The sequence below is a fragment of the Geospiza fortis genome, unplaced genomic scaffold, assembly GCF_000277835.1.
Source record: "Geospiza fortis unplaced genomic scaffold, GeoFor_1.0 scaffold112, whole genome shotgun sequence".
In the NCBI taxonomy this organism is placed as follows: Eukaryota; Metazoa; Chordata; class Aves; order Passeriformes; family Thraupidae; genus Geospiza; species Geospiza fortis.
Window position 1 is genome coordinate 22,816,888 of NW_005054298.1, and position 13,930 is coordinate 22,830,817.

At 37.4% G+C, this 13,930-nt stretch overlaps 1 protein-coding gene across 5 annotated transcripts in view; it reads left to right on the forward strand.

Annotated features, from left to right (window-relative positions):
• Nucleotides 1–1,124: 1,124 nt before the first annotated feature.
• Nucleotides 1,125–13,930, forward strand: part of ABI2 (abl interactor 2) — a 44,535-nt gene continuing 31,729 nt past the window's right edge. For 4 of the 5 annotated variants that reach the window (XM_031059030.1, XM_031059008.1, XM_031059014.1 and 1 more), the window contains exons 1-2: nt 5,170–5,274; nt 6,599–6,766. In XM_031059030.1, coding sequence (XP_030914890.1) covers nt 5,185–5,274; nt 6,599–6,766 — 258 coding nt within the window. In that variant the 5' untranslated portion in view covers nt 5,170–5,184. Of the gene's footprint in view, nt 1,168–5,169; nt 5,275–6,598; nt 6,767–13,930 lie in introns of those variants that run through there. The other variant, XM_031059023.1, reaches the window with a different exon arrangement.

A 13,930-nucleotide genomic window follows, 5' to 3' on the forward strand; every position in this document is an offset into this window, starting at 1 on the left:
TTGTACTGAATAATGGAAGCTTGTTGAAATCTAGCATGCAGCTTTTGTTCTTGAGGCTTCTTGAAGTTAATGCGACCTCAGCAGAAACCTGAGGGGTTTTGCTGGCTGGTCATAAGATAAATGCCAGCTTGGGTTTGTGTTAACGGTAATCAAAAGAAACAACTGTTACATCGATTAAATGAAACAAATCTTCTGTCTTATTTTTAAAATTTTACCATTACTTTTTCATCACATATATGAGTTTCACTAAATGCTACTGTTTTGAACAATAGCAAGAGATGCTCTATATATTGGGGAACTGATTAGTGCATTCTGGATATACTTCTTTGTGTAGTTAGTCTGGTGTCCCACTCTTCAACCTCAGCTTCCACTTTTATGCCTAAATACTACTGCATAAATCCCTTGCACAAATGCCTTGAAGAGTTGATTTGAGTATGAATTGAAATTTTTTTTGCCATTCAGAGCTCTATGTGTGCTAAAAGATGTGAATGACAGTAGCCTCAGGAATGAAAAGCTCTATTTTTTCACCCCTTTTTTCACCCCCAATTCAACATTAAGTATTAATCTTGGAAGAATTTTTTGTTGTAGTCATATTGATATTAAAGTCAACAACTTGTGTCAGTGTTCTGTAATAAGAAACACTGTTTCTTTCTCAACACATAGGTCCAGACTTTTTGGCTCATCCAGTAGAATTTGTATAAGTCTTGTTAGCCTAACTGCAAAACTGTGAATTTCCAAGTTGATGACTATTGGATAAAGAATTTTTTTTATTGTAGCAGGAAAGAAACGGAGCTACAATAGCCAACTAAAATGCCAGTAGCTTTAAATGTTTCCTTTCATGCAGCACTTTCAGACCTGTCTTTATGAGCTCTTTCCAGTTCATAGGAAATGTATTTTTCTTTTTTAATGTGTTGCTATCTTTGAAATCTTTCATTTTAATTTGGTAGCATTTTGAGCATTTGGTGCCATTTTTTCTTTTATCTAGTTTTACCTAGTTGGATTGATGTTTTGTAAATTTTACTGTAGGATTCACATTGCCTCCCATAATTTTTTTTTCTTTGTAGAATTTTTCCATTAGTAGCTGCTTTTCTGTACAAAATTATTCATGTTCTTCTTAACAGGGACATAACAGACGTTATCACTAGGATGTGGCTGAGCACTCTTCGGGTGGGAGAATGCCTTAAATTCTTTGTTTCTTTCTAGCCCTGCATTTTATGCTCTATATAGATGTAGGAATTCCTTTTGCTAATCATACAACCAAATAGTTTTCTTCTTTTGGATACCTTACTGCATGTTTTATTTTCTCATCTGCCCCATTCAATATTTGTTTCTTCTTTGTCATCTATTTTCTATTGTATAAAATGTGGTGTTTTCTTAGGCAGGAGAATAAACTTTGCGACATTTAATTCCTGAATTAAAATATTTTATAGATATTTTATAGAGTCAGCAGTCCAGGCTATTTCTTATTCAGATCTGGTAGTGTAATTGTGCAGTGTAAATGGAACTTCCAGACTAGGAAGAAAAAGTGATGCCTGGGCTCTGCATCCCGACATGAAAGGTAGTCATATTTACATTTACTGCAGGTTGAATTCCACATAATTTCTAATGCTAGCAATTTGGTTTATACAATCTAATAAAAAATCAGCAGTATTTTCAGGTGAGCTGTTAGATTTAGTGTCTGTTGTTGGACTGGCTTATGGAAGTGGAAACTGTTAATAATTCTCCAGTGTCTGAAAGCAAGCACACACTATTGCCTTGTGTATGTAAGACATGGCTTTTCTGACTGCCTGTGAAGTCTGTGCATTTGTAGCTGACTTGAGTGACTTTGATCTCCTGCTATCTAAAAGCCCCAGTTTGTACAGTCACTGTAGTCTGTGCTGTAGCTCTCAGGCTGGATTCATCCTGTGAAGCATTTCCGTGTAGCTGATGCTTGTTTTGTTTTCTGGTGGAGACAAAATAACTGTTTCAGTACTGGCTGCTTCCCACAAATGGAAAACGCTCCAGGGGAGAGCTGGTCAGAGCCATAGCTGCTGCTGTGTCCAGGTGCAGGGGGAAACACTTCCTGCTGCAGCGGGGGGAGCAGCTCCCTGTAGGAGCTGACATTGTCCCCAGTCCATGTGTGGCTGGCAGGAGCATCAGATGAGCTCTCTGTGGTGAGTCAAAATGGTGCTCTTACTGCTGAGAGCAGGAGAAAAGAATGCTGCCTTGTGACTCACATGAACACCTGATGTGTGCATTGTGTGGAGAAAAATAATAAACAGAAGAAATACTAAGCAGTTGCCTGGAAATTCCATAACATGGGCACAGAAGACATGATCTAAACATTTCTGTTTAAGGCTGTGAAGATGATCCAGCTGTGATACTCAAGTATTTTAACATTGTGTGAGAAGTCAAAGTTGCAAGTTTGGGGTGGAGACACAGCAGCATTCTTAACACAGTTAATGGAAAAATATTAAGGGAAACATGGGACACTGTGCAGTTCGGGTGAAGAAGAACTATAGATAGTGGAGGGCTGGAAAGACTGCAGTGATGTTCCAGCGCTTGTTCCTTTTCTAGCAAGCTCAGCAACTCTGGATAGTTCTTCCCTCTTTATTCTTGATTGTATCTTTCCTTGTGTTTCTCTGGCTATGCAGTGGTTTGGATGAGGCAAAACTTATAATTTGGTTTATGGATCAGATGATTTTCATTTGGGATGTGCCTCCTGGTCTAATTCACTACAGCAGATGGAGTGTGCACTCAGTGTTGGGGACATCTCCTGTAACAGGTACTGCTGATGGAAGTGGATCCTGAGTCTCCGTAATACCATGACAGTTGCTCAGACCATAATTCACTGAGTTGCTTTGCTTTTTCTTTGTGGCATCTGTGTAGTTTTACTAGGGTAGTGTTTGCAATTTTGCATGTCAGGGAAGATAATGGAAGTGACTGGAGTTTAAAACAATCATTTGTTTCTAAAGTTAGTTATAACTAGGTCAGGTACCTAGTCTGCCATGTGGCCCTGCATAGACAATGGAGTGGGTATGTCAGGTCTAGGAATGAGAGGATCCCTATGCTGGCAGTGTTTCAGAAGACTTGTCTGTCAAACAATAGCTTTGATTTCTTAAAATTATTATCCATTTAAAAATACAGATCAAACTGATCTAATGACTGGAAGGATTGCTTTCCTAAGAGTTGTGTGTGGATAGATGTTATGAGCCTGTATTTTTTCATAGGTATGCATAATTTTACGTGTGTAAATGCTAAAGATACTTAAAAACTGAAATGGAGAGATACTCAAAGGTCTGGTTCATGGCATTTAATTTAGGTCAGGGCGCTGAAAACATTTGCTATCAGTGCTTGATCATGCTGAACACAATGTTTCTGAGAACTGAAGGGCTTTGAGGACTCTGGTTAATATGTTTAAGTATCCACAGGAACAAGGTTTTTTGTTGTGAAGAACATAGAACATGTTTCTCTTGTTTTTGATATTCTTCAAGGAAACAGTATTCCATAGGTTACAGAAATTACTGTAGAGTCTTATCAGTTTGATATTTTTTTCTTTCACTAGAGAATTTTGGTAGGTATGGATGTTGAGATAACTTTTTGTCTGCCTCACAGTATGATGTGAAGCATACTGACTGGTATTTTGGTGTTAGGAAGATCAGGAGTATCAGAACTTAGACTGCTGAGGATTATGTTTGAATTTTGTTTACTGATAACTTGAAACCATTATCTTGTGAGCAGAAATCCCTTTATTTGCATAGTTACATACTCAGTGAGCATGGCAGCATTTGCAAGCAATGTAATTTGGTGTCCGTGTGGAGTTTAAATAGGGATCTTGTTGCATAGGAGCATATGATAAAGATACTGTCTCTGGAAATCTACTTATCAAATTAAAAGATGGATTTCATGCTAAACACAACTTATCATTTCACGTTGAAATTTAACTGACATTTATATTCATATTTCCACAGGGGAACTTAAGATTTTACTGTAAGTGTTCTAGAGTTTTTACTATTGCTGTGAGTCATTGAAGTTTTCGTCTCCTGAAAGTTTTCAGGGTAAATATGATTGTTTTAAAATGCTGTCACTAATTATTTTTTGTTCTTTTGAGATAGATTGACAGTAGTAGGTTCAAATAGTCATTTTAATTTGAACAGATTCTTCACAGGAAGAAAGTTCACACTTCAGTTTTGCTGTGCCAGATGTGAGTGGAGTTTGCCTCAGATTTTCGGGTTCTGCAAAAAACAGTTGTGATCAGCTAAATACATTAATTAGATGCATCAATTAAATGGGTTTTTATGCTAATAACAGTTCCAAAGTAGTTTAGAGTATTATTTTATGAGATCTCTAATGCATTTTGCGTTTGAGAAGTCAGTTCCTTGTTGGTTGGAACTGGGGGTGACTTGAATTTAGCTAGTAGGTTACATCCCTGGAAGGACTAGATCTGAACACGAATTCATATTTGTGCTTCTTTAAGCAGAAAAACCATAGCAGAGGCTCATAATATTTAAAATTACAGGTAGATTTCCTTTTGTTCTCAAACATGTAGCCTATTAATGAAAAAACACTGTTTGCTGGATTATGCTCAGCTCCTCTGGATATACAGTGTACTAATGGAAATCAGCATTTTCTGCTTCTATAAATAGAATGGCAGCAGCTGTAGAGCCAAACAGATGAGCTTCTGGTCATTTTTGTTATTGCCATTGAAAAATGGTTTGAATGGCTGTGGAGCGTGGCTGCTGCAGGGGAGTGTGCAGGCTGAGCTGGGTGTATGAGCAGGGAGAGGGGAGGAAAGTGTATTTACAAGCCAGCAATGTGAGAATAGAGGTGAAGAGCTTGATGTATCTTCATTTGGGAGTCCTTAAGCTGAGTTTCAGGCTCTTTTATGTACAAGATGTACTATTCAGCTGGTTAAAAGTCATGAATTCTTACATGAGATCTGGAGATAGCATTTTTCTAACTTCTTTATTGTTAAATATAAGGCAGCATTTATAATTGTGCTCTGTTGGACAATATCCTCATACTGTGCCCTGAGAGGCTCCTAAAATTTTCAGTTCCTTCTTCTGTTGGTCTAGTTTTGTCTTCTGCATGGGAGAGAAACACGGTGAGAATGCTCACTCCTGCAGCACTCCTCCTTCCTGTCCCACCAAGGCAGCTCTTGGATGAACTGGAAGGAGCAGCTGCTGCTCTGCTCCTTCCCAGCAGATGAGGAATTGGTACCAGTGCAGCCTGCGAACTGGCCAGCTACGATACCAGTGTTGTTTATGGACACAGGAAGTTGCCAGGAAAGAAAAAGTATGCAGTGTCTTTAATCTGAGCATTTCATTGAAGTCTTGTGTCTGTGTTTACGTGTCTGGAACTTTTTTCCCCATGAAAGCTAGCAATCTTCTTTTAAGAATCTTACTACAAGGTCTTGGGAAACATAGTGAGCTCTAGGAATTGTTTTCCTGAAATACAGTACACTTACTTTCTGTGCTTCTCAAAGTCCATGTAATACAATGGATGCTAGATTCAGTTTGTGCTGAAAGATGTGAAATGACTTTATATTCCCTCTTTAATTACAGCACATTTCTTGGATGTTGATACCCAACCTATGTGGATAATATAAAAAGCCAAGGAAATAATGAAATACAGTGTAATAATGACAGGTGGGAGTAGAGAGCATTTATCAACCGTTGCTTTAGAAACAGCACCATCAGCCTGTGAGATGGCTAAAGATCAGGTGAAAGTGAAGTTCACTGTATACTGAAGCCTTGAAAACTGGAAAGTTTCTTAGCATCTTAGTTTTATGTTTTACCAGCACTTTAATCTGTATTCTTTGTACTGGATCACATCTTAGTGATCTTAACTATTTTTCAAGGAGAAACACAGAACCCTAGCAATTAGATTCTTAGCTTATTGTTTTTAATGCTGTTTGAAATGTATGTATGTTTTTAAATTTCTAATGGATATCTTGTCTGTTGATAGCCTAAATACTTTTAGGTGCTCTACTACTAGAAAAGTGGATCATATTAATTTTTCATAGAAAAGTATTCACAATGTGAAAAAGTACAAAACATGTTTAAGAAGAAAGCATGGACTTTCTCTTTTTAAAAATTATTCTTCTCACTTTGTATTCAGCTACCATCTTACGGGAATAATTACAGCTCAGTCTCTGTGAATGACTTTGTAACAACAATGATTAGGAGATTGAGGATTAAGTGATTAGGAGAGATGAGGAATATGGTATTTTGCAGCTCCTTGTAGACTGTTAGGAGTTATAAATGAAGTACCAGATTTAGAAAAATGAAACAGTAGAATTCTAAACTGTATAAAATCTAGGATAGGTGTCTCAGATGCTTTTCAAGTAAATTGCTAAAATACTGAATGAGAAGTTGAACTTTTCTCAAGAAAAATCCAAGTATATTTCAAGAAGAAAAGGAGCTTAATTCTTCTTAGAAAGTGTAGAAACCCTTTAAATACCAAGGTAGTATCTTCTGTGGAAAAATAGTAACTCTTATTTAGAATTAGTTTGACTTGTATAATTTGTTGTCTGTAAAGAGAGGCAAAAAGAGTTCATTCCAAGAATCTTTGTGTGAAAGATTTCATACTAAATAACCCTTTTCTTTGTGTTTTTCAGTCAGCAGATAAGCAGCGAGCCCTGGAAGAAACCAAAGCCTACACAACGCAGTCCTTAGCAAGCGTAGCCTATCTGATCAACACCTTGGCCAACAATGTTCTCCAAATGCTGGATATCCAGGCATCCCAGCTCCGGCGCATGGAATCTTCAATCAACCACATTTCACAAGTGAGACTTTCTTCTTTTGCCTTTGATATTTCATAGCAAGCAAAACTCTGAGCTGACATCTCGTGAGTGAGAAGAATTTAAAACAGAAGGATGCATTTCTTCTCATACTCATTCTGGGATTGGGTCTCATCATGTGATTCTACACCAGTGTTAGTATGAGCATTTTACATACCAGAGCAGGTTTAAATGCATTCTCAGCCAGATTATTGTTTGGAGAGGGAGTCATTCTGCATAAGTGAAAAGCACAGAAAAATTGCTAATGGTAAAATGAGAATATTATGTTAAGAAATATGAAATGGATGGTGGGAAACAGTACTCATCATCTTTTTACTTTTTCTGTGGCTGTAATACTGACATCTAATGACAACAGCATAGATGATAAAAATAGTTTGCTCCTAGCTTTTCTTAATAAAATGTACTTTGCAGTGACATGAACAGAAGCCAAAATTAATGTTTCAATTTGTGTATGGCTGCAGAACTCATGCCATTGTTTGCAGTTTTTCTGAGCAGCAGTAAACTAAGCTACTATAATCAGGAACCCAGCTTCAATCACCACATTGATGAGAGAATGTTACTGCCAGAATGGGCTGAGAATGAATGATATATAAAAACGGAGATTTACTAGCCACTGATGGATTAAAAGAGAAATTAAAAGCAATGATGCAGCCGATTCTGGTTTTTCTGTCTGTTTACTGAATATTTATGTCTTAGTTGGCCAATACATTTTGGCTACTAGGGTTTCTTGATCTCCATGCAATAATATAAATTAAAATAAAGAATACTGTGTTAGGTAGAAAAACATTTGAAAGTAGGGGCTGTGTAAGGTAGGAAATAAGTGGATGGATTGGATCTATTTGAACCAGCAAAATAAGGGAATAATTTTATACTGGCTTAATGGGCTGAATTGCCTCTGATTGGGTCAGAGGAATCCCAGCCAAGTACAAAGAAAGAGGTGGAGAGGATTTTCTTTTGATAGGGCTGTGCTATTAGATTGCTTCAGTTGTCTCATGGATCTGTTTCAAAAATAAACTGGAAGTTTGATTTCTTCTGCTAGATGCTCCATGTTAATCATTATGTGGACAAGTAAATGAATTTTTTCCCCCAGGAAATGTTATGAATTACCCTGTGTATGCCTGTGTGCTATATCTCTATGCTCTGTATGTGTATGTGCTTCCTCACAGGCTAGTGCCAGCTCACATGTGTTCAGCTGTTTGAGAGCCTGATGCAAAAGACAGCATATTTTGCATTTCATGAATGTGGAAAATTCATTTTGTCAGACAGCTTCTGTAAAGTAGTTTTTGTGGAAAGAGTCATAGCATTTTAAATTTTTTCCTCCTGAAAAGGTGACATTTATGCAGATTGAGAGCTAGGTCAGATTGTCTTTGACCTTTATACAATACAGCTAGTTATTTAAAATAGAGCACTAAATTAGCAGTACCCCAACACTTAATGAAGATGTATCTGCAAAATTTCATAGGTTTAGCTTGAACAACCAAAAGAAATCTGTGATGGTTTTTTTTAAATACTGCTGTAAAATTGAAAATCTAGTTTGTCTGGGGGGATTTTTTGTGTGGCTTGTTTCAGGTTTTTTGAGCCTGCATCTCTATGTAGGATGCTTCCCAAATCTTTATGGAAGAAATAATATCAGAAGGTATTTAATAATATCAGACAGTATTTAAATTTTGGATATTTCATACAGGAAGTGTATTGGTCCGAGGAACTTTACTAAGTTGAGTTAATGTGTTTGGAAATGGCTTTTTCCTATAATACCAATGTTGTAGATTGGGTGTTATCTTAATTTCCAGGGTTATTTTTCTTAAAAAATTTACTTTACACAGTTTCTCTAGAAAGAAATAATTTATTTTCAAGAAATTTGGTTCTGCTTCTCCTGAAATTAGCCTAATCTGCAGAAGGTTTCCTTGGTATTTATGTTGGGTGTAAAGTTTGGTGAGCTTTTTCTAACAGTACTGAAAATGCACTGTGGTGTAATACCTTACTGCCAAATTAGGATTTCAGTCAGACTGACTTGAAATGAAGTCAGTAACATAGAACAGAAAAGAGGTTGGTAATTAAAGATAGTAAATTAATTTTTGCATTAATGCTTTGGTCAGTAGGTCTTGGTATTTAAGTTTAGAAAACATTATATGCAAATCGTGATATCTTGATGGAATCCTGCTTTTAATTCTTATTTGGGATTCCACATATGCTCCCAAGAAGGGAGCACAATCATTTGGTGCTTGGTATGAAATTTTTTCCCAGAGTGCTTGTTTTGTACAAGTAGCTCAGACTGGGAGAGGTGTGATTAACTTTGTAAGATAAAATACTGTGATTCTCTGTTCATTGGTAGAATGCCAATTTAAATCCCTTTCTGTGTTTCCTTCTAAATGCCAACCTAATCAAAGAGCTGAAAAGGAAGCTGATAATAATTTGTGCTTTTTCAAGTTGTGTATAGCTCGTGAATAAGGAAATTGTTACTATTGAAACTATTTTTATGGAAGTGATTAAATCCTATTGGTTTAAAAATTAGAATTACTTTGGTTTGGTCTGAAAGCTGATGAGTCTATTCTTACTTGCCTTCTTGAACCTTTTCCAGAACTAGATGATACACAGTGTTTCATATTTGACTACGAATTTAAATCTTAAATGCAGATCATATGTACAAATATTTATACTTGTTAAAAAAATTATCTTGCAGCTTTCAAGTTAGCAGTCACTGTGAAATGTTACTAACGTCCAAATTCTTTAAATTAATCTGGCAGATTTTCAGGTTTTAATATTTGTATGATGAGAAATGTTTTTTCAGGTTTAGTAAGGTCATTTTTAAAACTCTGCTGCTGATTATACAAGCAAGCAGGTTATCACCAAGATGAGTAGCAGGTCTGAGTTTTCTGCGGTGGCACTGTGTTGTGGGGAGATGTGCTACATCCTCCCCTTCCAGAGCTGCCTGCCACGCTCTTGGCTGGGGGAGCAGGCATTGGATAGACTGCAGCCTTGGATTCTCTGCAGGCACAGCTGCTGCTTAGCTGGGCTCCAGCAACGTCTGTGAGCTACTCAGTCTCTGCAGGGCAGTTCACTTGGGCTTCCCACTGAAAAGTCAGTAAAGCTTTGTCACCTTCCTCAGTTGTCTTATTCTTGCAAGGCTGAAGAATAGCAAAACACTTTAAAAATGGTGATGCAAGCCCAATTTTGCACAGGGCATGTTACCTGTTTATGGAACAAGTAGTTTTTCAGCATTTTTGTAGTATTATGATCTCTTTTTTTGTGTATAAATTACATGCAACTTGAGACAATTAATGTCACATTTCCAACATGTCAATATTAGGCAGTTGCTAATTTTCAAGTAATAATCCAGTTTTCAAGGTCATTTGCAATTAGTTTGAATTGCATCAAATTAATAACATTAATCAAAGTCCAGCAATACTATATTTAAGCAACATTTTCTTCTAAGATTTTTGAAACAGAATTTTAAAAGCCTAGACTACCAGACTGACAGTTAATTTATAAATTTAAATTAGAATGGTTTGAGAAGAGGAACAAATTAAGGCTTCTGGAGACTCTTATCGCTGAAATTTCACTGTAATTCAGACTTTCACCATGCTTGTGGTTTAACCTCAGCTGGCAACTAAACAGCACATGGCTGCTCACTCACTTGCCCCTACCAGGCTATGGGTAGAAAATCAGAAGTGTAAAACTGAGAAAACTTGTGGGTTGAGATATGTTCGTATCTCTTTAATGATGATGGTGATAATAATAATAATATAGAAAATTAATATTTAAGAGAGGAATCAAATCCAAGAAGAAAGGCTGCAAATGAAAGCAATCGCTCAGCAGCAGCAGCTGAGTGCTGCCCAGGCAGTCCCCAGGCCGCAGTGCCCAGCCAGGCTCCCCCAGCCCGGGGCTGCAGACCATGAGGCCGTGTGGAGCATTGTCCCCTGGTCAGCAGCGCCAGCTGTCCCAGCTGTGTCCCTTCCCACCTTCTTGTGCACCCTAGGCTCCCCAGGGTGGGTGGGAGGGGGAGCAGAAAAGGCCTGGACTCTGTGCAGTCACTGCTCAGCAGTAACTCAAACATCCTGGAATTATCAGCTCTGTTTACCGCACAAATCCAAAATACTGCCCCATACTGATAAGAAAATGATTTCTGTCCCAGCCAAAACTAACTTAAGTTAGTTAAATGCTAACTTCACACTTTGAGAAATTTTATTGATGGGTAGAAGAGAATATTTCTCAAAACTCGTAAGTTCAGTGAACTTGTAAGTAGTGTTAAGTTTCCCAGAAATTATTTCATGGGATTTTTTTGTTTTAATATTTGCAGAGCTTGAAACTGGCTTTTTTGAATTCAGTATGAAAACCTGATGTTTCAAAATGGCCAGAAGATTCCTAACAGAAAAAAATGTGGTGGTTCATACTTATTTTTCCCCTTAAGCTCTCCCTTGGCTATTGCAGGGATCTTGGAAAGCATATGAAAAGATGATAGTAATGGGCCTAACCTCTAACTAACTGTCACATAAAAGCTTTTGGCCTAGCTAATGGAGATATGTGAAACAAATTTTTAAAAGCATAATAATGCTGTCTGGCATCCAAAATTTCTTGTTAGAAACCATGGTTTTAAGTTGTAGAAGTGCACCGTGTATCCTATGTGCTTTTCCTAACAGTTTTCAAGCCAAGTGTTTTGTTAGTTCAGCTCTAACCCCAAAAACTTCTCATTAGAACTTTCTAAACTGATGAATAAACATTTTGGTGCTTTCTCCTGTCTTGATAAGGGATTTATGTTAGTACTGGAGGTAATAATTACCTGTGTGTTGGGGCTAAATGTTTTCATTTTCTTTAGTAGCAGGTTAATCTTTGTTACCTCCTCTACTAATGGAATACTGCAGTGTTCCTTTGTGCTATTTTATGAGTGTATTATGATCTCATGACTTCCATAGTCTACTAAACAAGAAAATGAAGTGTTTGGAAAACTGCCAGCATAATGCTTTTCAATACCATTTTAGGTGTGTGGACCAGAATTAGGTGTAGTTTATATACATTTAGTCATTCTGTAGCTATTCAAGTTAAAAGAGATGTTTTGAATCATAATGCAAGGGAAATCCCACCAGATGAGCTTCAGGTTTTAATTAGGTTTTATGCACTTCATTGTTTGTTAGTGTAGTCATGCCTCATGATCACCACAGTCCTTAAGGAAGCTGGTTGTACCCGTGGCTCCTATTGAAAACCCACTCTTCATTCATGGAAACAGCTTTGCACAGTGCCAGGATACCATTGCTACAGTAACATGAGCATTAAATATCTGTACTTGCATTATATTAGTAGATAATTGCATCAGAAAGTACTGTAAGAACATATTCAAAGTTGCAGAGTTCTAGCGCTTGAAATAGAAAGTGAGAAATCATCTTGCCAATCCTGCACTAATAACTTTCTTTTTGATTTCTGGATTGAAATTAAGGCTCTGAATGCAATATCCGAGGCATGATAATGGTTTTGAAGGACCAGATTCAGACCCATAAGATTTTGATGTTCCAATACATCCTGAAGTGCAGCTGCTATTGCAGCTGAAGTTTTCTAACATTCTAGCAAATGATATCAGGGGCCTGTGAGACAAAGAACATACAAAAGTCATGTCTCTGCAGTTCTCCAGTGACATGGCTAGACCACAGATCAAGTCTGCAGCAGAGATTGAATTCATCAGTGCTGCATCAATCATGAGGCTGTGCTCCCAAGTTGTTGCCATCACATATCTTCAGCTTCTTACAGCAGTATGTGCCCTCTGACTGGTGAGATGAGGAGTCTGTGGACCATCTTTTCCAGAATGTGTGCTCCTGTTCCCTCTGCTGCAAAAGCAAAGGTCTAGCACAGAGAAGGGATAAAAGCCTGAGATGGAAGATGAAATCTTACATCTTACCATGATGCAGAATGGTGTACTTTATTAGGTACTCTGGCCTGGAAAATGTTGTTGTGCTCTGTTTGCACTTGCACTTGTACCACAAATATAGCACTGTAAGAGCTGTGAAGATCTCACCTGCACTGCTGTATTGGGGGTTGGTGTATAGTCCTGGTCATCTTGGGGAGCTTCAGAAAGGACCTTGGCAAATTCATTGGAGAGTGGTTTAGTTGTTAAGTAGCTGCCGAAATATATGTGTTTCTGTAACACTTGTTTTGAATTTCTGAAGAATTTATATATTGGTCAAATCTCGGTGGGTTTTTGTGCAGGTGTCCAGGCAGTTTAATTACCCCTATTAAATTAATTGTGGAACAAACTCGAGCTTTCCAAAGAGAGATTTGCCAATACATTTTCACCTTAAAATCCATTTTCCTGTAGCTTTATTTTAAGAAATAGCTATGCACCTTTAGTGGAAACCTTACGGTTCCAGGCAGGTGGAACTAGTGTGGCAGAATGGACATGGCAAAGCTGTAGTCAGTGCCTAATTGTAGCAAAGTTACAAAATCTTGAAAATATGTTGCTGGGAAATACTAGGCAATCTTTATGATAGTATTGTAAGCTCACATATAATGACCCAGGTATTTGTGGAAATCCTTCCATGGAAATAATGCAAAGAAACAACTTCTTGGGAGTAGTTTGAGGGTTGGTTGGGGTCTCTAAAATGATTTGTTTTTGTCATTTTAAAGGTTGTGATGATTGTTCAAGGTAGCACAGGTTCCATTAGTTTGTTGTGGTATCAGTAGCACAAACAGCAGGGTAAAATAGTGTAGCTAACCCCACTGCCCCAGTGCCTACCCACAGAAAAATAAAATAGACAAAAATGTGTGTTATGAAAATGAGTTATCATTTGTACCTGTTCCCCAGTTACTACAAAGGCTGGTTCAAAACTGTGAAAAGTGTTTCTGGTGCCATTCAAGATCACTGAAGTGGTAAAAAGAAATCTCTGACTGTTTAGAAATCCTTATGGTGGTGGTTCTGGCTGTTTTTACTTTTGTTTTTTATCCTGTAACTAAAACTTTTGTTCACAGTTAACATATTTCCTATAAAAAGCTGTTTTGTGAACAAGCAATTATTTTTGGTTTAAGTAAGGCAAGGAACTCGCTGGCCCATGATTTAAGAGATTGTAATTTCCTGGAAGAGATTAGTTGACTTTTTGGTAGCATTTTCTTACTCTTGTTACCTAACAAGATTCACATACATGTTTTTAGGCAATGAATTTTCAGCAG